General features: G+C 34.6%; 1 protein-coding gene across 34 annotated transcripts in view; it reads left to right on the top strand.

The window, feature by feature from the left end:
• The window catches only part of EHBP1 (EH domain binding protein 1), a 369,744-nt gene that overhangs the window by 151,743 nt on the left and 192,080 nt on the right, over positions 1-25,921 (top strand). For all 34 annotated transcript variants that reach the window (XM_055108336.2, XM_055108346.2, XM_055108338.2 and 31 more), the window contains exons 6-7: positions 4,246-4,427; positions 9,087-9,226. In XM_055108336.2, coding sequence (XP_054964311.1) covers positions 4,246-4,427; positions 9,087-9,226 — 322 coding nt within the window. The remainder of the gene's footprint in view (positions 1-4,245; positions 4,428-9,086; positions 9,227-25,921) is intronic.

Genomic DNA, 25,921 nt, shown 5'->3' with positions numbered 1-25,921 from the left:
TTTTATTTTTTATTTTTGTGGATACATAGGTGTATATGTTTCTGGGGTACATGAGATGTTTTGATATAGGAATGCAATGCATAATAATCACATCATGGAAAATGTAGTGTCTTTCCCCTCAAGCATTTATCCTTTGTGTTACAAACAATCCAATTCTTTCTGTTATTTTTAAATGTACAGTTAAATTATTACTGACTATAGTCACCCTGTTATGTTATCAAATCCTAGGTCTTATTCATTCATTCTAACCAAAAGTTTTTTTTTAACGATGTTTAAAAATATTTATAAAGAAGTCCTGAGTCTCAGAATATGTTTATTCATTTTTATAATCAGTTCATTTCTTATTAGAAAAATTGTAAGATCTTTCCCCCTTTATGCTCATGTACAGAGAAAACATTTATTCACCTGTTGCTTGCATTGTTACTACTTCAATAGCAATGAGAGTCCATAGAGGTGGAGAACTCATTTTAGGTTTGGCTTGAACCTAGTGGGGGTCCATGCATAAATTTTAATTATGTAACTACACTATTTTAAAGTAAACATTCTGCATTGAATTGTGCAGTTATCTATTTTTTCTCCTTTCAAGATTGGTGACCCTGGATGGACTATTTATTAGTGTAATGAACCAGGTTAAATGGTCCATAAAAATTAGTAAACACTGTTTATTGAGTGCTGACTATATGCTAAATACTCCAATTATTTTCATGTGTTATTGCAAGAATTTCTCTAGGACATATTTATAGGATGAGAATTGTTGAGTTGTTAAGATTTGCATGTATTCAACTTTACGAGGTAATGTCAGATTGTTTTTCAAAGTGGCTGTATCAGTTGAAACTCTCCAGCAGTATAAGAGAGTTTGCATTGTTTCACGTTCTTATCAACACTTGGTAATGTTCAACTTTACAAAATATTTGCCAATCTGAAAGTGTGAAACTGAGGCTTAGATACATGAAGAAATCTGCCAAAGATTAACCAATGAATAAGTGCTGGTGCTACAGTCGAATCCAGGTTTGTCTGATTCCAACCGCAATAGACTGTATTTCAAAGAAATGGAAATATATAGGCTAAGTCTTTTTATAACAATGAGAATAGTTATGAAAAATAAGTGACATTTTTAAATTTAAATAATTTTGTGTAAGAACTTAGGGGAAGTGTTTCTGAAAATGTGATTTTAGATTAACTGAATCAGAATTGCCTGGTAGTAGTGGTGTGTATGTGTGGGGGGGGATATTACTTTTCAGTAATCAGATTCCTAGGTCCATCTTTAGGTCTACTAATTTAGGATCTCTAGGGGTGGGATTCAGGCATTAACATTTTTAATGTTTCTTAGTTTTGTTTTTGGTTTTTAATAAACATTGAAGTTTAAGAACCTTTGCTTTAGGGATTTTGAACTAATTTCGAAAATACTGCCAGATGCACATACGAACTGATGTTTAAACATAGGCCCAGAGACAGTTATTCAGACAGACATTCAACACTCACTTTTGTATTGACTCTTATCTCCAAACTTTCATTTTCTACTAGCTCCTCTTACTCTTTTTTCTCTCATTCTTGTTCTTTTGTCCAACCCACATGTGATCTGAAGTAGCATTAGGACCCTGGCAGCAATAATAGTAATTCTCTCTAAACTCTCTCTCTCTCCCTGGCTGATCCCTAGTCCCTTTAAGAAGGACTGTAGGATCCAAAAGACATGCTTGTTTGAGTGCAGTTATTTCATTCCTCTTATAGAACCGATTATAGCAATGATGTCCATCTTGGGGGGTACAGATTTAGACTTGGTGGTTATAAAGAACAAAAATTCATGGAGTGGGGTTAGAGCTGTGAAAGATCCCCATATTTTCCCTCATTACTATTCTTCTTAAAATGTATTTTCTGAGATAGCTAATTTTAAGGAGAGAACAATGTCTGAGGTAGCTGGAGAATTACTAGGAACACCATTCAAATTCCTTTTCCCAAAAGGGAGCCATTATATCAAGGACATAGTATATTAAGGACACAGACTCTAGTGAGGTCCCGTGTTAATTAGTATTGGGAATGGATATCATAGACTAAAAAGAGCTCTAGTCTACTCATCTGCCCAGACCTCAGAAAGGGCTCTTTGCATTGTTCCTAAGCAAATAATTGCTTAAGTAGTACAGCTAATTGTATTTAGAATTTGGTAGCTTTTATTACCTATTGTTTCAAAGACACTGATTTACCAGATGCTTAAAAAACACATTTTTTTTTGCCATGAACCTGAGTTCAGCAGAAAAATTTTTCTACATACTTTTTATTCTAAAAAATGAAATTGGCAGAATATGATAAAAAATCTAGACTTTTGCAGAAGCATTCTTAAACTAAGTTTTCAAAATTATGCTCATTTCTAAGTTATCTTAATTTTTATAGCTTATTTGGTTATAAAATTAAATAATTTTATTAAGGGATCAATGTCATACTTTGTGAAACAGATTTGTTTAACAAAAACTGAAAATATGTGACAGTTTATATGTCACGCTTTCAAAACAGAGGCTTTAAATCCTATATTATATGTAGAAATTGTTAGCTATTCTAAAGGTACAATGAGAGATTATTGTTCCTATCAGTGTAATAAATTGATACTCTCTGATCATACTTTTTCATTTTGCTCATTGTCAGAACCTTGAACCTTAATCTTATTCTTTGATTGACAGCAGCAACCAGGGAAAGAACACTTGTATTGTTTGGTATAGTCACATCTGTTCAACTTGATTCAGTTGAGGATATTTGCATATTCTTAAGTATTTCTTCTGAGAGGGCTTAAATCCTTCTCAAGTGCTTGATGCATTTTTGAAATTCATTCATAAGGTATCTACATGCACTAATAGTTCTGTATATTATTGCTGTGCATAATCTGACAGATAAGGCCACATTTTAAAACAAGGTATTCTTTAGGGATGCTACATTACATTTTTACTTGTTTCGTTGGGTAGAAATATCAGGGTTTTTTTTAAAGGCTGTTTTAATATTTTGATTAAATTAGTATGTCCTTATTTTAGGCAAATTTTTCAAACATAGGAGAAATAAAGATTTATTAAATAATAGTTCAAAGGTATTAATGGTAGTTTTTCTTGTCTTGGTTTGAAAACTGAATAATTTTATGGAAAATAATTATAGAACTTGAATGGATTTCTGTTTAGCCTCCTAATTTTATGGAGAAGGTTACTGAGACTCAAGTTTTCTGACTTGCTCAAGGTCACACAGCTTGAAAATTAAGGTTTAAATTTTGGTCTTAACTCCCATATCAGTAAACTACAAGAAATAATGGTACATGATTTCTGATTTATGTTATTTACACATTATCCTACATCTGAAATTTTCCCTTTGCCATAGAACCTGCAGAGATTATGTCTTATTCATCATATCTCCCCAGAATTTACATGATGTCTTGTACAAAGTTAATGCACAACCATTATTTTGCTCTCCTGTTTTCATTGTTCTCCTAGGCTATTCTGTAAAGTATAGTTAAGAAACATAATAACTTTAGTAATGGAATGTTAAGTACTTTTGATAGCAAATAGGTTTCATTTTGTGTTCTATTTCTGATGAATTGGCAATAGCAATGTTGAGAAGAATTCTGAGATCTGCTGGAGTCAGTTAGTGGTGTCTGGGCATAGGATCAGAAAGCCAACTGTTTCTTTTATGATATATGTGCTTTTATGGGAGAGAGAACTATGGACTGACACAATAAAAAAAAGGCCTGGGGAAGAAATAAGACTCAAATTACAGGATACATAGAATTCAGATGTTGTAGACAGAAAAAAAAAAAGAGGTAGAATGCCACCAAGGCTGGAAGTTCTATAAATAATCGTAGGCATTTAAAAGGGAGAAATATCATTAGGTTACATTAAATATTATCAAAGCAAAGCAAATAACTGTTGAGTATTTGTTGATGCCTAGCCCTGTATTGGATCCTCTTCTCAGTAACCCTGGAGACTTTCTGTCCTAGTTTTCATTCCTTGCTTCTCCTTTTCTGGTGTTTAGGGTTGTTCTAATCTTCTCTTGTTTCTGCCTGGGTTACCACTTTCCAATTGCATATCTGCCTTACTTATAAATATAACAACTGTGATACAACTTCATTGTAATTTTATTTAGTTATTGTGTGATAGGAATGTAATAGGAGAAGGAAGTTTTCAATTATTATTTGATTTATTATTAAAATCATACTTTAAAATGTTTGGCTATAAAATAACTCAAAATTACATACTTTTTTTTTCTTTAATCTTCCAGGAATCCCCTTCTGGTCGAAGGAAAGCTCTTGCTACTAGCAGCATCAATATGAAACAGTATGCAAGCCCTATGCCAACTCAGACTGATGTCAAGTTAAAATTCAAGCCATTATCTAAAAAAGTTGTATCTGCCGCTCTTCAGTTTTCATTATCTTGCATTTTTCTGAGGGAAGGAAAAGCCACGTAAGTTTCTTTTGTCAAATAAGCTGCCTTACATTGTATTTCAGTACACCATAGCTTTTGACTCATTAGACTGGCAATAGCTGAACATCTTACAGCATACCAATCATTTTTGCCATTCTTTGTTTCAGAGGCTGAATTAAGGGAACTCCTTGTTACTTATAAATAGTCTCTTTTGACTCCAGAGAATGTACAATAATATAAACGTGATCACAGCTGGTTTCAAAATTTAAATTGTATATTTTAGGATATTATAAGTGTTTTATATTTCAGTGTCTTCAGTGTAGTAGTCTGTACTCTGAGGTACACACAGTTCAATGTGTAGAACTGTTTGATGCAATTGAGACATGAGAGGAACCCAAAACGAAAAGTTTAGGATAAAAGGGATGAAATAATTAAGGGAACTCTTGCCAAATCATATTCCTTGGCTCAGCCTTCCAAAAATCATGTAGGAAGGTACAGTTAGATAAGCAGTTTATTGTAATCATTTTCTTTTCAAAAATCACTTCTTAAGCACTGAGTCACTTAAAGCACTAGATTTCTAGATTCCGTTCTAGTCTCTTATAAGAGTAAAATTCTAACTTGACAAAATGAGGTGAACATACCTACAAAGGGGGGAAGAAAGTAAGATTCACCCTGGTTATTGCATACAATCAAGTCAGGGGTAAGTGAATGTTACGGGTGTTGTGAAAGGGTTCATACCTACATGGAGTGGAAGATGAAGAGACAGGAGAAATGGAAATTCTATACCTAGACTTAAAAGGTGAGGGGAAAGAGACAGCTGTGAACATTTTATCTAATCTGAATCACAGTTCTGAATGTATTTGACCTAGTGGAATGTGGTTACTATAATTGGCCATGTCTACTTGACTGATTAGACTGGATTCTGTGCGTCAGTCAAAATGAGATGTTTGACACTCATCTACATGGCAACACATGACTTGTGAGATAACAGTAAGCCTCCTCTCTGGAAAGTTGGATTCTAAGCCAGTGTGGTAGAGAGACAGTGCAGAATGGAAGCATCTTAGTCTTTCATCTCAGGACCTTAAATTATAGACTTAAATACTGAGTAATTAAAAATAAAGATCTTACCCTGAAGTTTAAGCCAAAACAAAAGGAAAGGAAACACAGGAAGAAGAGACACAAATTCAGAGAAGATCCTTTGAGGGTGGACTTCCTTCCACTGGGCAAAAGCTGTAAGTGAATCAGCACCATTCACGGGAATCTGGGTGAGAGGAAATTCAGCCAAACCAAATGTCTCAATTTGAATTGAAAAGGAATTCTTTCCGAACATCCTAAACTGCCTCTCTACCTCCTCCTTCTTTTCCTGGTTACCTTCCCCAAAGAAAAATGTTCAGGGTTAAAATGTGAGGAAATTAAAATGGTATGCAATTAAGCAAGTTAACTTTTTTTTTTTTTGAGACAGAGTCTCGCTCTGTCACCCAGGCTGGAGTGCAGTGGCACGATCTCGGCTCACTGCAACCTCCACCTCCTGGGTTCAAGTGATTTTCCTGCTTCAGCCTCCCCAGTAGCTGGGATTACAGGTGTGTACCACCACACCTGGCTAATTTTGTATATTTTTGGTAGAGACGGCGTTTCACCATGTTGGCCAGGCTGGTCTTCAACTATTGACCTCAAGTGATCCGCCCACCTCGGCCTCCCAAAGTGCTGGGATTACAGGTGTGAGCCACCGCACCCAGCCAGCAAGTTAATATTTTAAGAATGACATTTTGAAATTGTCTCCTGTTGGTAAGAGAGCAATTTGTAAGACATTCACGTAAGGTAATAACTTTTTTGCTCATGCAAACTTTGTGTCACTAAATTTATTTTAAAAAGGGGAAATGACTTTGTTAACTCTAAGGCTTATATGAGATAAGATGCAAAGAATTTTTTAAAACCAGTTTAGTCTGTAAAGCCATACTATATTTAGAAGATAACGGCGTATTAAGCATTACTTTACAAAGAAACAGTATCTTAATTTGGCTTTCTGAATTTGGGGGAAGTATAGCAAAGTAAAAATTAATTTGTAAATAATAGATATATATTTCATTCACTGTAGTTTATTTGAAATTTAAGGTGAAAATAATACATGATGAAAATATAAATGATTTGACTTTGAGTACTTAATGTAAACTTTATAAATTTGTACTTAAAATACTTAAAACATTTAAAAAAAGTTCAGATTTATCAAATACATGGTATTTAACATACAATCATCCAAGGTAGTTTTTTTTATCTTGTAGCTCTTAAAAAGGTTAGACTTTGTTTTTAAAGTGCTTTTCCTGCTATAATAGTTTCTTAACTTTTGGGCGGTTATGGCCCTGTTGGAAAAACAATATACTTAAGCAAGATTTAAGTGTGATTTACAGGGGTTTACCACTTTGTTTCCCTCTTACCCACAAACTCAAAAGCCTACATGGACTTCAGATTTAAAATCTTGTTCTAATTCCTTTGGGCAGTTTGAATATTTAAACTCTAGATCTTATCTGATTTGCAAACTGTCTCACTGTTTTTGAAACAAGTTTTTGTTTCCAGACTTAATTCTCAGGAAACCATACTTTAATTCCATGAAGAAAGTTTTAGGCCAGGCACAGTGGTTCACACCTGTAATCCCAGCACTTTGGGAGCCTGAGGTGGGACAATCACTTGAGACCAGCCTGAACAACATGGCAAGACCCCCCTCTCTACAGAAATTTTAAAAATTAGCTGGGCATTGTGCTCTACACCTGGGGTCCCAGCTACTGAGGAGGCTAAGGCGGGATGATTGCTTGAGCCCAGGAAGATGCAGTGAGCCATGTTCACACTGCTGTACTCCAGCCAGCCTGGCTTATAGAGTGAGACCCTGTCTTAAAAAAAAAAAAAGAAAAGAAAAGAATATTTTAGTCTTCCATATATATCTACAGCACAGAATCGAACTAATTCCTAACCAGTTAAATTTTTTTTTATTATGTTATTTCAATAAATAAGTGAAACAGGTGGTGTTTGGTTGCATAGGAAAGTTCTTTAGTGATGATTTCTGAGATATTGGTGCACCCATCTCTTGAGCAGTGTACACGGTACTCAATGTGTAGTCTTTTATCCCTCACACCCCTCCCACTCTTCCACGTAAGTCTCCAAAGTCCATTATATTACTCTTAAGCCTTTGCATCCCCATAGCTTAGCTCCCACTTAACATGTGAGAACATACGATGTTTGGTTTTTCATTCCTGAGTTACTTCACTTAGAATAATGGTCTCCAACTCCATCCAGGTTGCTGCAAATGCCATTATTTTGTTCCTTTTTAAGGCTGAGTGGTGTTCTATGTTGTGTGTGTGTGTGTGTATATATATATTATATATAATACTACTATATATAATACATAATACTACTATATATTATATATAGTGGTATTGTGTATATATAATATATAATAATATATAAATACATAATATTTATAATTATATATTTATATTATGTATATTATACATATACACTATTATATATATTATACATATACACTATTACTCCTGCAATAGTGGCCATAATTTAAGAATAAAAAAATAGATATTGACATGGATGTGATGAAAAGAGAACAGTTTTACACTGCTGGTGAGAATGTAAACTGGTACAACCACTATGAAAAACAGTATGGAGATTCCTTAAAGAGTTAAAAAGTAGAACTACCGTCTGATCCAGGATTCCCACTGCAGGGTATCTACCCAGAAAAAAATAAGTTATTACAGGAAAAAGACACTTGCACATGCAATGTTTATAGTGGCACAATTTGCAATTGCAAAAATACGGAACCAGCCTAAAAGCTCATTGACCAACGAGTGGATTAAAAATATGTGGTGCATATATATATATATATATATACACACACACACACACACAATATGGAATATTACTATATATATAATATATATAGCTTGGATTACAGGCGCATGCCACCACGCCTGGCTAATTTTTGTGTTTTTAGTAGAGACGGGGTTTCACCATGTTGGTTAGGCTGGTCTCGAACTCCTGACCTTGTGATCACCTGCCTCGGCCTCCCAAAGTGCTGGGATTACAGACATGAGCCACCATGCCCGGCACATATATCTTCTTTTAAGAATTGTCTATTCATGTCTTTAGCCCACTTTTTGATGGGATTATTTCATTTTTTACTTGTTCATTTGTTTGACTTCCTTGTAGATTTTGGGTATTAGTCCTTTGTTGGATGCATAGTTTGTGAATATTTTCTCCCACTCTGTGAGTTGTCTGTTTACTCTGCTGATGATTTCTTTCGCTGTGCAGAAGCTTTTTAGTTTAATAAGGTCCCATCTATTTGTTTTTGTTGCATTTGCTTTGGGGTTCTTGGTCGTGAACGCTTTGCCGCCGAAGCCAATGTCTAGAAGATTTTTTCCAGTGTTATCTTCTAGAATTTTTATGGCTTCAGGTTTAGATTTAAGTCTTTGATCTAACCAGTTAATTTTTAATCTTATTAGCTCTTTACTAATTAAGCATGCCATTTAAAAATTAATGTATATGAGTATTTAGATTTTTCAATATTCTTGTGCAACTGATAAGAAAGACTTATTGACATACCTTATAGAAAGAAGGAATTTATTGTTTTCTTAAGAAACCATCATTTTTCTAACTATCATTTAGTACAATGTGTTATATTTTGAATCATTGATGTAGAGACGAAGACATGCAAAGTTTGGCTAGTTTGATGAGTATGAAGCAGGCTGACATTGGCAATTTAGATGACTTCGAAGAGGATAATGAAGATGATGATGAGAACAGAGTGAACCAAGAAGAAAAGGCAGCTAAAATTACAGGTTGGTTTTATTAGCATTAAACTAAAAGTTTATCTTTTGTTGCAGAGTTCAAAAACTCATTCTCATTTCCCAGGAAAAAACAATTCTACTTATTGGGTTTCTTTTTTTTTCTTTAAGCCTTTCTACAATAAAGTATACCATTTAGTTCTCTGACAACTTTCCATGCTGTTTATAATAGATTTTAGCAGTTTGAGATCAAGTACAAGGATGGTCAAAATAACAAAAAACATTCTTGAATTATAGTACAAAGCAACCTAAATCTGGTCATACTTATTTTGTCAATGTGTGAATGAAACCTCTGTAAGTAAAGATCTGCCTGTAAAGGATAATAGGACACAATAAGGAGATGGATTGGCCAGCTGCTTCTATTTCATATTCATTTATTTACTTGAATTATGTGGACATTCTGTGTTTTGAATTTATATATCTTATGTATCCTGGTATTGAAGCTTCCATGCAGGTATTCCTTCAAGCTGAGTTGATCAAGCTACGAAGATGTTAAGTGGTTAGAACTTCTTTTTATTAATTGGTCAATAAATATTTATTGACAATTTGGCTATCACACTTAAGCAATTGATGTCATACTTCTATTATTGCTGTGAAAATTAAGCACAATTTACATATTCCTTTTAGTTAAATTAATTGCTCTCAATTTCTGAATTGATGTCCCTTCACTTCTATCATCTGTTTACCTCCTGGTGATTTTTTCAAATTCATTTGGGCACTTTGTTACTCATCTTTTGGTTCTGCCTCAACTCTTGCTATCATGTGGGGGATTTCCATTTACTCCATGGATCACTCATTTAACTACTCAGCTGAAAAGTTATGTGACTTCCTTGACTCTGAAGACCTTCACTTCCATTCCACAACAAGAAATCTATCATAAGGAACTGCTCAGACTTGTGTGCAAAATTAGATGTTTTTTCATGTGTACATTTTATTATTTTCTAATTTGTGATTGCAATTTTGATTTATTATTTGGCCCAACCATGTTTTGGAGAGTGTGTTTTACCATGTGCTTTGTTTATTTATTTCTAGTTTGTTTGCTTATTCATTCAAATAAAATTCAAAAGTCTCTTGAATTTCAAATGTTTTAAAAATATTATTGAGGTTTTTTATTTGTAGTCTAGATATGTGATTTGTACATTTTCTAGAAATATGTTTTTACATGTATATTCTATTTGTCGCATTCATCATTAGACTCAACTTCTCATTACAGGCATAGTTTGTTTTACTGAACTTTGCTTTATTGCACTTCACAGATTTTTTTTTCTTTTTTCTTTTTTTTTTTTTTTTTTTTTACAAATTGAAGATTTTTGGCAACCCTACATTGAGCAAGTCTATCAGCTTAGTCTGTTTAGTCTATCAGTCTTACCAACAGCATGTGCTCACTTCGTTTCTCTGTGTCTCTGTGTCATTTTGGTAACTTTTGCAGTATTTCACACTTTTTCATTATTATTATATCTGTTATAGTGATCTGTGACCAATGATCTTTGATGTTACTATTGTAATTATTTTGAGGTGCCATGAATTGCACCCATTTAAGACAGCAAACTTAATCAAGTGTGTTCTGACTGATCCACCAACTAGCTGTTCCCTGGCTCTGTTCCTCTCCTTGGGCCTCCTCGTTCCCTGAGACATAACAATGTTGACATTAGGCCAGTTAATAACCCTGCAATGCCTATGGGTGTTTAAGTGAAAGGAAGAGTTGCATGTATTTTCCTTTAAATAAAAAGCTAGAAATGATTAAGTTTTGTGAGGAAGGCATGTCTAAACCAAAGATAGGCCGAATGCAGAGGCCTTTTGTGCCAAACAGTTAAACAAGTTGTGAATGCAAAGAAAAAAATTCTAGAAGGAAATTAAAAGTTCTACCCCAGTGAACACAGAAAAGATTTAAAAAATGCATAAAGCCTTATTGCTGATACAGAGAAAGCTTTAATGGTCTGGATAGAATATCAAACCAGCCATAGCATTCCCTTAAGCCAAAGCCTAATCCAGAGCAAGGCCCTAACTCTGTCCAATTCTGTGAAAGCTGAGAAAGGCGAGGAAGCTGCAGAAGAAAAGTTTGAAGCTAGCAGAGGTTGGTTCATAAGGTTTAAGGAAAGAACCCATGTCCATAACATGAAAGTGCAAAGTAAAGTAGTAAATGCTAATATAGAAGCCACAGCAGGTTATCCAGAAGATCTCACCAAGATCATTGATGAAGCTGGCTACATTAAACACTGATTTTCCATGTAGACAATACAGCCTTCTATTGGAAGAAGATGCCATCTAGGAATTTCACAGCTAGAGGGACACAGTCAACAGCTGGCTTCAGAGCCTCTAAGCTTCAAACGACAAGTTAACTCTCTTGTTAGCACATCTTTTTATCGCATGGTTTACTGAATATTTTAAGACCATTGTTGAGACCTGCCGTACAGAAAAAAGATGCTTTCCAAAATACTACTACTCATTCCTTTTTAGTACGCTCCCTGAAAAAGCAACACCACTGCTCATTGACAGCGTACCTGGTTGCCCAAGAGCTGTGATGGAGATGTACAAAGAGATTAGTGTTGTTTCTGCAGCACATAGTTCAAGGAGTAATTTTGGCTTTTTGAGTCTTATTATTTAAGAAATACATTTTATAAGGTGTAGCTGTCATAGGTAGTGATTCCTCTGATGATCTAGGCCAAGTCAATTGAAAACCTCTTGGAAGGGACTCACTGTTCTAGATGCCATTAAGAATTTTGTGATTCATGGGAGGAGGTCAAAATATCAACATCAACAGGAGTTTGGAAGACAGAAGAGGCTGATTCTGATCCTCATGGCTGACTTTGAGGGGTTCAAGACTTCAGTGGAGGAAGTAACTGCAGTTGTGGAAAAATAGCAAGAGGATCAGCATTGGAAGTGGAGCCTAAAGATGTAACTGAATTGCTGCAATCGCATGATAAAACTTGAATGGATGAGGAGTTGCTTCTCTGGATGAACAAAGAAAGTAGCTTCTTGACATGGAACCTACTTCTGGTGAAGATGCTGTGAACGTTGTTGAAATGACAACAAAGGATTTAGAATATCACATCAACTTTGATAAAGTAGTGGCAGGGTTTGAGAGGATTTATTTCAATTTAGAAAGAAGCTCTACTGTCAGTAAAATGTCAAACAGCATTGCACGCTACAGAGAAATTTTTAATGAAAGGAGGATTCAATTGATGCAGCAAACTTTGTTGTTGTCTTGTTTAGGAAATGGCAACAAGTATTTTAAGGAATTACCCAACCTTCAGCAACCACCACCCTAATTAATCAGTAGTCATCAGCATCAAGGTAGACCCACCAACACCAAAAAGATTATCACTTACTGAAGGCTCAGATGATTGTTAGCATTTTTAAATTAAGGTATATATGTTGTTCTTAGACATAATGCTATTGCACACTTAATAGACTATAGTATAAACGTAACTTTTATATGCACTGGGAAGCCAAAAAGTTTTTGTGACTTACTTTATTGCAATATTCACTTTATTTTAGTGATCTGGAACCAGACTAGCAATATGTCTGAGATTATACCTGTACAGTTGAGGCTGGAACAGCATGGATTGAACGGCATGGGTCCCCCTATACATTATGTTTTTTCAGCCAAACACATGGAAAATACAGTATTCGCAGTGTACAAAGCCTACATACATATGGAGGGCGCACTTTTCATATATGTGGGTTCGGAAGGGCCTGCTTTGGGACTTGATGTATGGATTTTGGTATAGACAGGGTTCCTGGAAGCAATCTTCCATCTCTACCAAGGGATGACTGTATATGTATCTTTTTTTATAGTTTATTTTTTAAAGACAGAAAACTTCACTGCTAAATTATTTATTATATAAAAGTTTATTCTCTTAAAGCCTCATTATAATTTGTATCATTTTGCCCCATTTAATGCCTCTTGCCTTGAAATTTTGCCTGTTGATATTTGTAAACAATGGTTTTTTTAGATTTTTATTTTCTTGGCATATTTGTCACTTGATTTTTAACCTATCTGTGTTATTTTAAGTGCTTCTTTTATATACAGCATTTGGTTGATTTAACTTTATAAGCTTTGCCCTTCAACTGATATACTTAAATGTATTTATATTACTTTATTTATACTTTTATTTTGGGGCTTTTCTTATTTTTTCCACCCATCCCTTACATGTTGCTTTTCTTAGATTTTCTGTATTTAAACATTTTTCATAGAGTAACTTAGAAGGTATATAACCTAGTTTCATTTTAGGCTGGTATTCTCTCTAATAAATAAATAAGCCAGACAAAGAAATGAGTAAACTTTTATTTCTCTACTTACATTAAAAATAAAGCAAAATTTATTGACTCTCTTCTTGTAGAATGAGAGATGCAGTATGATTCTCTTCTTTATTTAAACCCTTGCCTCCAACCCCATTGGCTATTATGTTTATTTCAATAACATTTTGCTAATTCTTTTCAATAGTATATACTGACATTTGCATTGTATTTTATAATGATGTCAGCAATAATTTTTTAAATGTGATATCTTTCCCATCTTTGAGTTTTGGCTTCTTTTCTTTTCTTTCTCTTTCCTTTCTTTCTTATTTTGGTTATTTGGCTATCTGGAGTATTTCCAGAAGAATAAGTGGGTGTCTTTCCCCTAGTACTACCACTCACCTTCTACCTTGTCTTAGTTTGCTTGGGCTGCTGTAACAAAATACCTTAGGTTGGGTAATTTGTAATCAACAGAAATTTATTGCACACAGTTTTGGAAGATGGGAAGTCCAATATGAAGGAGCCTGCAGATTTGTTATCTGGTGAGAGCCTGTTCCATGTAATGGTGCCCTGTATGTGTCTTCATGTGAAGGAACAGCAAAGAAAAGGGACAAGGGACCAAGGGACAAACCTGCTCCCTCAAAGCCTTTTTTTTTTTTTTTTTGAGACAAGCTCTTGCTTTGTTGCCCAGGCTGGAGTGCAGTGGCACAGTCTCGGCTCACTGTAACTTCCACCTCCCAGGTTCAAGGGATTCTCCTGCCTCAGCCTCCCGAGTAGCTGGGATCACAGGCATGTGCCACCACACTCAGCTAATTTTTGTATTTTTAGTAGAGATGGGGTTTCAGCATGTTGGCCAGGCTGGTCTTGAACTCCTGACCTCAGGTGATCCACCCGCTTTCCTCCCAAAGTGCTGAGATTATAGGCGTGAGCCACCGCGCCTGGCCCTTAAAGCCTTTTATAAGGGCAATAGTATTATCCATGAGGGCAGAGCCCTCATGAACTAATGACCTCTCCGTAAGCTCCACCTCCTAATACCCTCACCTTAGGGATTAAGTTCCAACATAGGAATTTTGGGGGGACATCAACATTCAGGCCATAATATACCTATCCTTCAAAATTTAATTCATTTGTCACATACTCTGAGAAGCCTTTGATGCCCCCTCCCTCTTAAGCTTGACCATTCCATCCTTTATGGTACTACCATATACAAATGTAGGCATTTTCCTATAGACTGAGTTTTTATAATTCCAGTGGGTTATTAATTGGATCTTTTTAGTTAGAGAATATGGTTTATTATTTATAGATGGCTTTTGATTAAAACTAAATCTCAATTAGATACGGGTACTTTTAAGTAGGAATTTTTAAAGCCACACATTTGCAGTTGTTTTGAGCAGTATTGTGCTATTTTGATCACAGCAGTGGGAGAAAAAATGATAATATGTTACAGTTTCTACACTAGTATTGAAAGGAAGAGTAAGAACAGTAGTTTTTTAAGGAAAATATAGATGTAATGATTCAATAATTATTAGATTTCATAGCTAAACCCTTGTTGATTAAACATATACTATTCCTTATTTTCTAAAATTCCTGCAAGAGCAGTAATTTTCTTTTAGACAGTTTAAAATTCTCTGAATCTAATTGAAGAAATTGTTTTGAGGCAACTTTGGATGCCTCTATTTTGTGTTATTTACATTTTTTATATTTTATGAAATTCCCTGGAAATAGAAACTATGTTCTAATCATTTTTTCATCTCTAGCTTCCAGCACATTATCTGAAACATATTAGGAATTGAATATATCTTAACTGAAAGGCCATAGTGAATGAATGAAGCTTCGTTCTCTCTGGCTTATCTTGTTCCATTTGACATTTAATCACATAGTATCTTGTACAGGGTAGAGTGGTTCCATTTTATAGAAGGAATATGTTCTGGAGGGCACACATAATTGAAAGCTCAGTAATTCAAAACTAGTTTTCTAAAAGGAATGAATGTAAATTGTGTGTGTTGAAGAAGAAGGGGCGGGTGGGGCAGTGGGTGCCTAGATGTATGTTCTAAGTCCTAATAAATTCACAATCATTGTAGCATATTTTTTATTTGATATTACAGTTTTTTTCTTGTCATTTTCTATTATGTTTGCAGAGTATGGTAACCTAAATTAATAGCACAGCATATTATGGCAGTTGTTTGGCTTTCTTAGTTGTATTTTTGAACACATGTAAATCCCATTCTAAAGTTACTAACTTTCAGGGATATATTTTTTTAGCAACAGCACGACCACTTTAAAAGTGTTTGAGTGAAGTAGTTTTAGCAAATAAAAAGTTTATTGAAATTTAATGCATTAATGTTAAAATAATAGCTCAAGAAAACAAAATGGACATATTTTATAAGTATGGTTACAAATAAAGTATGGTAAGTATTTTTATTTACCAGCAAAAGTGGCAATAACTTAAACACAGTTTGTATTAACTCTTCCTTCCAAGTTTGAAATTGTTATTGACACAATTTTTATGGAGGAATTATTATTTTAAATTGTTCCTGTTAATTATATCTTAATATTGCAATCTAAATGCATAAAGTGCAATTGCATTATATCACTAAAAATTATATTGAATGTATTATTTCTCCAACAAAGCTCAGAATTTCTTGAGGGAACAGACTGTTAACAATTGTGTACCTCTTAGATTGACATCTCACGGTTATTCATGTAGTGAGTAATTTCTTATGGAAAGTTGCTGTTAAATTAGCAGTATTTGACAAAACATATCCTTCAAAATTACAGTCTTTGCTAGGAGGTGAAAGTAAATCCATGGTATCTGTACTTGCACTGATCAAAAATCCCTACACTGTTCTGAGACAGACTCCCCTGCTAAATAGATACATATTTGGGGACTAGCTCTCAGGCAGGAACCATTTATTGATGCTACTTCTATAGATACATTTTACTGAGGTACAGCACCAGTGAATAGGCAGGAGAATTTTGAATTACAGTTGGAAAAATCACTGAAATGTAGCAGGAGTGATAGACCTTGGAGCTGGAGAAAAAATGCCTTTTAATAGAAAGCTTGCTGCAGCCAGTAGTAGAAATTATGAAACCATATGGTTTCAGAACAATAAATACTGGCAGTCACACAGTGCTTGAGCCAGTATTTGGCAGTATGATCATCTTTGGAATTCATGTTGAATTTCTGAATACACACCAACAGGAAGAAAAATAAAGACCCCTGTATTGTAAAGACAAGGCCCTGATGAATACATCACAGAAAATCAAGTTCAACTGAAGCAGTTTACAGTAAGCATTGTTAAGAGAACTCAGACATTATGAGGCTCCTGAAAGACCCCTGATATTCTTAAAGTTTGTTGTGTTGCAAAGATCACTATGGGGTCTACCTAAAATCAGCTGGACATTCAGATTCATTCGCATGACCTACATAGGCCAAACAGTGTTAGATTGACTTAAAAGGATATTGGATAGGAAACACAGTATGCCAGCAGGGTATTCCTTTTTCACCAGAGTCTTCACAGCAATCTGAATACTGTTGTTTATCCCCTACCACCAAATGACAACTTGGGTACAAAGCGACAAGATTCAGATAGTTAGGAGCAGGGATTGCTTTGTCTTAAAATCTCCATGCAGCACAAGAGCAGATTATCTTTTTTTTTTTTTCCTTTTAATACCCTAACTGGTCTGAGCTAATACCTTTGTACCAGTCTCATGGGTACAGTTTCCAAGGTTCCTATAAGGGACATGCACATTTATAAGAGTCTCCACATTCAAAGAAGCTAAAACCTGTGGCCTTACACCAGCTATATAGTTCATTCAGAATCTTCCCATCCAGATGCAATTTGTCAATCAGGTTTGATTTTTACCATAAGCAATGTTTCCTGGTGTTTGTTAATCCTTTTCCCATAGTTGATAAAGTTAATTTGGGAGAAGTAAGAGAGAGTGACATATTTGGCTACCTTCAGGGAACAAAATCTAACAGCACAGATGGTAGTAGAGGAGATACCAATTACATATTAAGGAGCTAGAGTTGATGATGGTATGACTCAGCCCTCTGAGATTAAATTCTACTTACTAGGGCTATGAATGGAGATAAGTAGGTATCCCACCTTTTATTAGAAGGTTCTTAAAATAAATATGGGACTCTGGTCAGAGAGTAGGACCATTAATTTGCTTCTGGTTTTTACCTGGCATCCACCCACCAGTACCTAGGCATCTCGTGAACAAAATCATAGGATTGTTATGGGCTCAATTAAAAAAAAAAAAAAAAGATTAGCCAGGCTTGGTGGCATGCGCCTGTAGTCCCAGCTACTTGGAGGTTGACATGAGAGGATCGCCTTAGCCAAAAAAAATTTTGTTTAAATAAAAATTAATTAAAATGGCCACCTATTTTGGAGGTCAGTTAAAAGGATGAGAATATCTGGAAAACTGCCTCTGTTATTTAGTCACTAAGGTTGGGAATAGGAGGAAAGCAGAGAGGTAGGGCAATTCTGATCCCTTTAGCCAATAAGTTTATAAGGTATCATAGCTACCTTACTTTTAAAGGAGTTTGAAACCCTAGGATGAGAGACTGACGTCATCAGGAATATATCTTTGCAGTCTTAGAACTCAAATATATCAACTCAGAGAATAGTAACAGTAGCAGAAAACACAGACTATAAATTCAGCTTGCTTTCTCTGTCACTCTTAAATGCTAATGCTGCTTTATTTGTACTTATGACACTAAACATAATCTAGCTTCCCTGACTCCTGAGGCTCTGGGAGAATTCTACTGATACTGAGAACCCATCTGACAGGGCTTGGATGGGAATGAGGGCTCTAAAAAAGAAGTCAGAAGCCTTCCAGTATTTAGGGGAGGAGCCAGAAGGCAATTAATATTCAAAGTACCTATATGAGTTCACTAAGGATTTATCCTAGGAATTCAAGGTTAGTTTAACCACATTAATAAAGGAAAAAAATTATATAGTCAATTCAACAGATGCAGAAAGGAACATTTGACAAAATTCAACACCAAGTTTCTTAGCAAAGTTTCAATAGAAGAGAATTTATTTATTTTGATAAAGGACATTCATGAACAGCTACAGCTAACATCATACTTAATGGTGAAACATTGAATAGTTTTCCCCTAAGATTGGGAACAAGGCAAGGATGTTTGCTCTTACCATTCAACATTATATTTGAAGTTCTACCAAACTCACAGGATATAAGATCAATATAGAAAAATCTACTGTATTTTTATATATGAACAACAAACATTTGGAAAATGAAATTTAAAAAATTTCATTTACAGTAGAGGTAAATAAAAAACAGACTAAGAAATAAATTTGACATAAGATGTGAAAAACCTCTAACTAAAAAGTATAATACATTACTGAAAGTAATTAAAGAAGACCTTAATAAATGGAGAGATAACCTGTGTTCATAGATTAGAAGATACAGTATTGTTAAGATATCATTTTTCCTCAAATCAATCTGTAAATCCAACTCAATGCCAGTCATAATCCTAGCAGGTGTTTTTTAAAAATAAAGAAATTCAAAAGTGATTCTAAAGTATATTTGGGGATGCAAAGTAACCAAAAGAATATTGAGAAAGAACTGAATTATAATAGTAATGCTACCTGACATGAAAATTTACTATAAAGCTATAGTAATCAAGATAGTGTCAAATTGGCATAGGATAAATAGATCAACAGAACAAAACAAAGTCCTGAAATATACCCAAGCTTGGTCAATTAATTTCAACAAAGTTGTCAGCATAATCCAGTGGGGGAAAAAGTCTTTTCAATAAATGATGCTGAACAACTGGATGTTTGTATGGAAAAAATGAACCTCAACCCCTACCTCTCCACATACATTAATTCAGTGTGTTCATTATAATTAATAGCAAACATTAATTCAAGATAGATCATAGACCTAAATACAAAACTGTAAAATGATGAAGCTTCTGAAAAAAAGCAAAACAAAAACCTAGAAACCTCTGTTTCTGACCTCATGGTAGGCAGAGGGTTTTAACAGATGACACAGAAAGCAATAACCAGGAAGGAAAAATTTGATAGATTAAACTTAATCAAAATTTAAAACTTACACTAATCAAAATAGATTATTTAAAAAGCTAGGCATAGTGGCACGCACCTATAGTCCTAGCTACTGGGAGGCTGAGGTGGGAAGATAGCTTGAGCTCAGGAGTTCAAGTCCATCCTGGGTAACATAGTGAGATCCTTTCTCTTAGGAAAAAAGAAGACCATTAAGAAAATGTACGAGCAAGTCATAGATTAGAAGAAAATAGTCACAAAGCATATATCTGTCACAGATCTTGTTTCCAGAACAGATTTTATAAAAATGCCTTACAGCTAAATAATAAAAAAGACATGCGACCTTATTTTTTTAAAATGGACAAAGATTTGGACATATGGTTCACAAAGATCTATCACTAGCCAAATGGCACATCAAAAATACATCACTTTTAATCAGGGAGATGCAAATTAAAATCACAGAGAGATACAACTCTATATCTACTAGAATGGTTAAAATTTAAAAGATTGGCACTACTAAATGTTGGCAAGGCTGTGGACCAACAAACTCTCATCCATTGTTGGTAGAATGTATAATGGTACCATCACATAATGAGTTTCTTTTTTTTTTTTTTTTTTCTTGAGACAGTCTCACTCTGTCACCCAGGCTGGAGTGCAGTAGCATGATTTCAGCTCACTGCAACCTCCACCTCCCAGGTTCAAGCGGTTCTCCTGCCTCAGCCTCTTGAGTAGCTGGGACTGCAGGTGTCCACCACCATGCCCAGCTAATTTTTTTTGTATTTTTATTAGAGATGGGGTTTCACCATGTTGGCCAGTCTGGCCTCGAACTCCTGATCTCAAGTGATCCTCCCACCTTGGCCTCCCAAAGTGCTGGGATTACAGGTGTGAGCCACCATGCCCGGCACTTAGCAAGTTTCTTACAACACTGAACATACACCTACCCTCTGACCCATTTATTTACCCCAAATAAATGAAAACATATGTCTCCAAAAAGATTTGCACAAAGATATTCATAGCAATTTATTCGTAATAGTCCCAAACTGGAAATAGCTCAGGCATACATCAACAGAAGAATGGCTAAACCGTAGTATGTTCATGAATGGAATACTACTCAGCAATAAAAATGAACTATTGATATGCCCTACAACATAGATGTACCTCAAAACCATTATGCTTAGTGAAAGAGGCTTTACATAAAAGATACACTATATGATTTCACTTATGTGATGTTTTTAGAAAAGGCAAAACTAATCCTGTGTGAAAAACATTAAAATAGTTATAGCCTGTGGGACTGGGGATTGACTGAAAAGAGGCAAGAGAGAACTTTGGAAGATGTTGCAGATGTTACGCAGCTTGGGTCACATGGGTGTATATGTTTGTCAAAATTCATTAAATTATACAGTCTAAGATTTGTGCCTTTATGTGTATGTGTAAGTAAAATACTAGAAAGTAGCATGTAAAAATTATAGTAAATATGTTAGGTTTGTAAGAAAATGAATGATTTCTAACTTTCTGATTTATTGATCTACTGTGTGGTATAGCTGGTCTCCTGACTGTGTCCTAATGAATTAATACCTCCCAATATTCATGCCCTTTTATAATCTCCTCCTTTGCAGCTTGGCTGGCCTGGTAAATCACTTTACCCAATATAATAAAATGGAAGTGACTATGTAACTTCCAAAACTAAGTTGGAAGCTGCCTTTTAGCTTCTGCTTGGTCCTCTCATAATGCATGCTCTAGGAAAAACCAGCTGTCATGTAAAAAGTTCATGTGCCCTGAGACTGTATTGCTGAGAGGAACCCCAAACTAGCCATGTGGACAGGCCACTTGGAGAGAGAGAGAGATGCTGGGCCATCTGCGAGTTGTTCTAGCCTTTTCAGCCAAGATCAAACGTGAGTAAAGCCATTTTGGACATCCAGCCCTGTCAAGCTTTCAGATGACTTCAGCCCACTGCCATCTAACTACATTGAACTACCCAGCTAAGTCCAGTCAACCCACAGAACTTTGAGAGATAATAATTTGTTGTTTTAAGTCACCAAATTTTGAAGTGGTGGCTTAAAATATAATATTTCTATAGATAAATGAAACATTATAGATACATGCATACATGCATAGACATAGAGATAGATACATAAACAAAACAGTGTATCTATAATGTAAAAATAAAGAATATTTTATATCCTCCTGCCTTTATAAGATGATGCAAAGTATTATGACTCATTCGGTTCATTCATTCATTCATTTACAACATACATTAAGTACTAGCTATGGGCTTAAAATTGCTAGTTGTTAGAAATACAAGACGAACATGACATAGTAGCACAGCTGTTGAATTCTATTTTTAATATATTAAGTGTGTGAGGGGACTATCTATGGTCATTAGAGTAGAAGTGCACACTAGGTAGTTGGAAATTCAAGTCTGGCACTCAGTATGTATTTGAGAATTATCTTCATTTATGTGTTTGTAGTTAAGCCAAGAGAATAGATGAATTCTTTCAAAAAAGAACAGATTTAGGGGAAAAATGGGACCTATGATGGGATCCTAGGCAGAGGGAAGAGTAATTATTATTAAAACAGACTGAGACAGAACTCTCTGTCCGAGATAGGAGGAGAATCAGGAGATGCTAGTATCCTAAAAGAGGCAATCACATATTTATGGGTTTAAGCCTGTGGAGAAAGTGACATCTTTTTTACCTTGATCTCTGCCAGAAAGTTGAAGAGTTACTATTTTAGACCATCTTAAAATAAGACATACCTGAATCTCGTTATAATTTAGAGAATAACGAAGATACTGCAAGATTTGCAGGTATATTCTAGCCTCTAGGAAGTTTTTTTTTCTTTTAACTACAGACTTTCTTAAAAGGAAAAAGCCACCTACTCGTCACTTGTCGTGCTGCCATCCCCATCCCCACCTTTTTTTGTTCAATGTGATAATCTCTGGTGGTCAATTTCGATCTTCTTTTGCCTTCCTTACTGTAAGGAAGAATCTCAAATTATTTGACCCTTTGCTTTGATTGCCTGCCCCTGATTTAGTTTCTCTTCTTATTCTCATCAATGTGAAGCAGGTCCATAACTGACATACAGTTACAGGAAATATATGGGTTTATTGCTCAATTTGTGTAGTAGTAGGGGAGAAATATAACATTATTAGCATTTTCCAAACGTTTTCAATTTTCTGTGAAACAAGACTTTATAAAGTAATAAAGTATTATATAAATATTTTGGGTTGGGTAGTACTTTTGGTCAGGGTAGCATGTACCTGAAAAAACTTCCCACTAAAAAAATTCCAGGAATAAATTTTTGTTATAAATTTTCTTTTAAGTTAATTTTTTCCGATTGTAAAAGTAAAACATTGTAGAAAATTGGAAGAAACAGACAAGTACTTTTTTTAGAAGGAGAAATACATAACAAAATTATATATTTTAGGGTTTTGACCCACATAGCAACTGCCAATTGAAGTATTTGCATGGGAAGTTTCACCAACTGTCTAAAACTAATAGCCCAGTCTCAGTTGCTATCCACCGTCATCCAACATGCAAACATAGCACTTATCCTAGATTTCTTGCCTATCCTCCATGCCAAATTAATCATCAAATCTTCTTAATTTATTCTTCAATTAACAAGTATTTATTGAGTGCCTTCCCTCATGGAGTGGTGATGCTTTGTCTTGCTTCCTATCCTTTCTTCCCAAACGCTGCCACCATGTTGCTGCTGGAATGTAGTTTCTGAAATATGCTAGATTCCCATAACTCTCAGAATAAAGTTCAAATTCTTCAGTTTGATCACAACAACCTTCATGATAGGACATCTGCCAGCCCCATCTAATTCCATTTCCTATCGCTGGCATCTTAAACTCCAATTTGCAGTTCTTCAAGTATGTCATGTTCTCTTTGCCTCCCTTTGTCCTCATCCATATCCTCTTTTATTTTAATAATCATAATGTCTACTTGTCTTGTGTTAGCTCAAATGTAGATAAAAATCCAGAAAGCCCTCCTAACCTCTGAGTTATACATCTCTCTTTCAGTTAGTTTCCCATAGCCTACAGTGCTATCTCAATGATAATGTTTATCATACAGTATATATTACTTTACTTGCCTATCTGTCCCACTAAAATATAAAGCCATGAGAGCAGGTACTAGCACAGGCATGTAATAGGTACTTGATAAATGCTTATTAAATAGATAAGTGGTTTTTTTTGGACATTGCTTTTTTATGATTTGTGTTAACATTTATTTGCAAACCAAATAAGGGAAGCATTGGTATAGATAATCAAAATTACCGTTTCACTCTGTTAATGTAAATGAAAGTTGTAGAAGCAGAAGTTCTAGGAGTGAAGTAGGGATTTACTTAAGCTAAGGATAAATGGTGGAAACTACTAGGACAGTTTGTCATTAGTGAAGAGAATGTAAAGAAGAAATTACTTTGAATTAGTTAATGAAGAAATGGCCGTAAGTGATTTTAGATGTCACCAAAAGCATGATGATGAGGAAGACATACTCTAAGCATTTGGAAAAATAATTCAGTCATGTAATAGAGTCATCTTGATAGTATTTTTTAAAATGCCGACATTATACCTAAAATTCTGTGGAACAATATTAATGTTTTGAAGGTAAAGACTAACTCTAATACTTCTTCTATATTCCCTGTGGTGCTCAAATATAACATGTTTAATAAATGATTGATTTCTTCTCTCATTAAGATTACTTTTAGGAACATAAGATAATTAAAACGTCTTAGCTATATAAAGAAAACTACAAATATTTGAGCACTGTGTAAACATTTTTTGACCTATTAATTGCACATATAGGAATATAGGACTAATAAATAATACTAAGATACATGATAAAATGTGGATAATAATAATACTTCTTTGGTTATTGATGAGAATTAGCTGATTGTGGATGCAAAGCCTTTCCTACTGCTTAATAATTAACTGCTATTATTTCTTTTTATATTTTATATTTTCAAAGTTATTCATATTTTATGTTTACAAAGTTATTCCTGTGGGGCAAATAAATAATACTAATATACATGATAAAATGTGAATAATAATTCTTTTTTGATTATTTATGAGAATTAACTGATAATGGATGCAAAGCCTTTCCCACTGCTTAGTAATTGTTAGCTGCTGTTGTTAATATTTCTTTTTATATGTTCAAAGTTATTAATATTTTTAAAGTTAAAAATAAATCATTTGTAAATTTTGAAAAATGCCCAACTAGTAAAGAATGAAAAAAAAATCAGTCATGAGACTGGTAATCACTTAACAGTGATCCTACACTCCATTATATTTTTCCTAAAAATTACAAAATTACAGTGACTGCAAGAGGCAGGTAAATTATCTAATTTATGAATTAATTCTACCTACTGAGAAATTTGCTAGGTTACCTTGAGTCAGAGTACGATTTAAAACTATTGGCAAAACAAGATGGAAGAAGAAACTTTGTAAGTCTGACTATTTAGCTCCTACTGTTCAAATTGGGATTAAAAAGTTCAATTGGTATTAATTGCGTTTACTTTCTGTTTTCTATGGTTTACTTTGACTATCTCAAGCAATTTTGGTTATGCAAAATATATTTACTCATTTAGAAAAGGGAAGTTGATAAGCTTATCAACTTTTCATATATATTTTGCTGGAAGATCTATAACATACCTCTGACAGCCTAGTATTTTCATACCTGCATTCCTTGGAGATATTGTGAGTTTGGTTCCAGACCACCACAATAAAACAAATATTGCAGTAAAGCAAGTCACACACATTCTTTGATTTTCCAGTATATATAAAAGTTATGTTTACACTATACTGTAGTCTGTTAAGTGTGCAATACCATTATGTCACGGCATCTTCACCAGGAGTTGGTTCCATGTCAAGAAGCTACTTTCTTTGTTCATCCAGAGAAGCAACTCCTCATCCTTTCAGGTTTTATCATGAGATTGCAGCAATTCAGTGATATCTTTAGGCTCCACTTCTAGTGCTGGTTCTCTTGCTATTTCCACCACATCTGTGGTTACTTCCTCCACTGAAGTCTTGAACGTCTCAGAGTCAACCATGAAGATCAGAATCAGCCTCTTCCTTCTTCCAAACTCCTGTTGATGTTGATATTTTGACCTCCTCCCATGAATCACAAAATTCTTAATCGTATCTAGAACAGTGAATCCTTTCCAAGAGGTTTTCAATTGACTGCCCAGATCATTAGAGGAATCACTACCTATGAGAGCTATATCTTACAAAATGTATTTCTTAAATAATAAGACTTGAAAATCAAAATTACTCCTTGAACTGTGTGCTGCAGAAACAACACTAATCACCTGTACATCTCCATCACAGCTCTTGGGCGACCTGGTGCATTGTCAGTGAGCAGTGATGTTACTTTTTTAGGGAGCATGCTAAAAAGGAATGAGTAGTAATATTTTGGAA

The sequence above is a fragment of the Pan paniscus genome, chromosome 12 (genome assembly GCF_029289425.2).
Source record: "Pan paniscus chromosome 12, NHGRI_mPanPan1-v2.0_pri, whole genome shotgun sequence".
Classification (NCBI taxonomy): Eukaryota; Metazoa; Chordata; class Mammalia; order Primates; family Hominidae; genus Pan; species Pan paniscus.
This window is presented reverse-complemented; position numbering and strand designations above follow the sequence as displayed.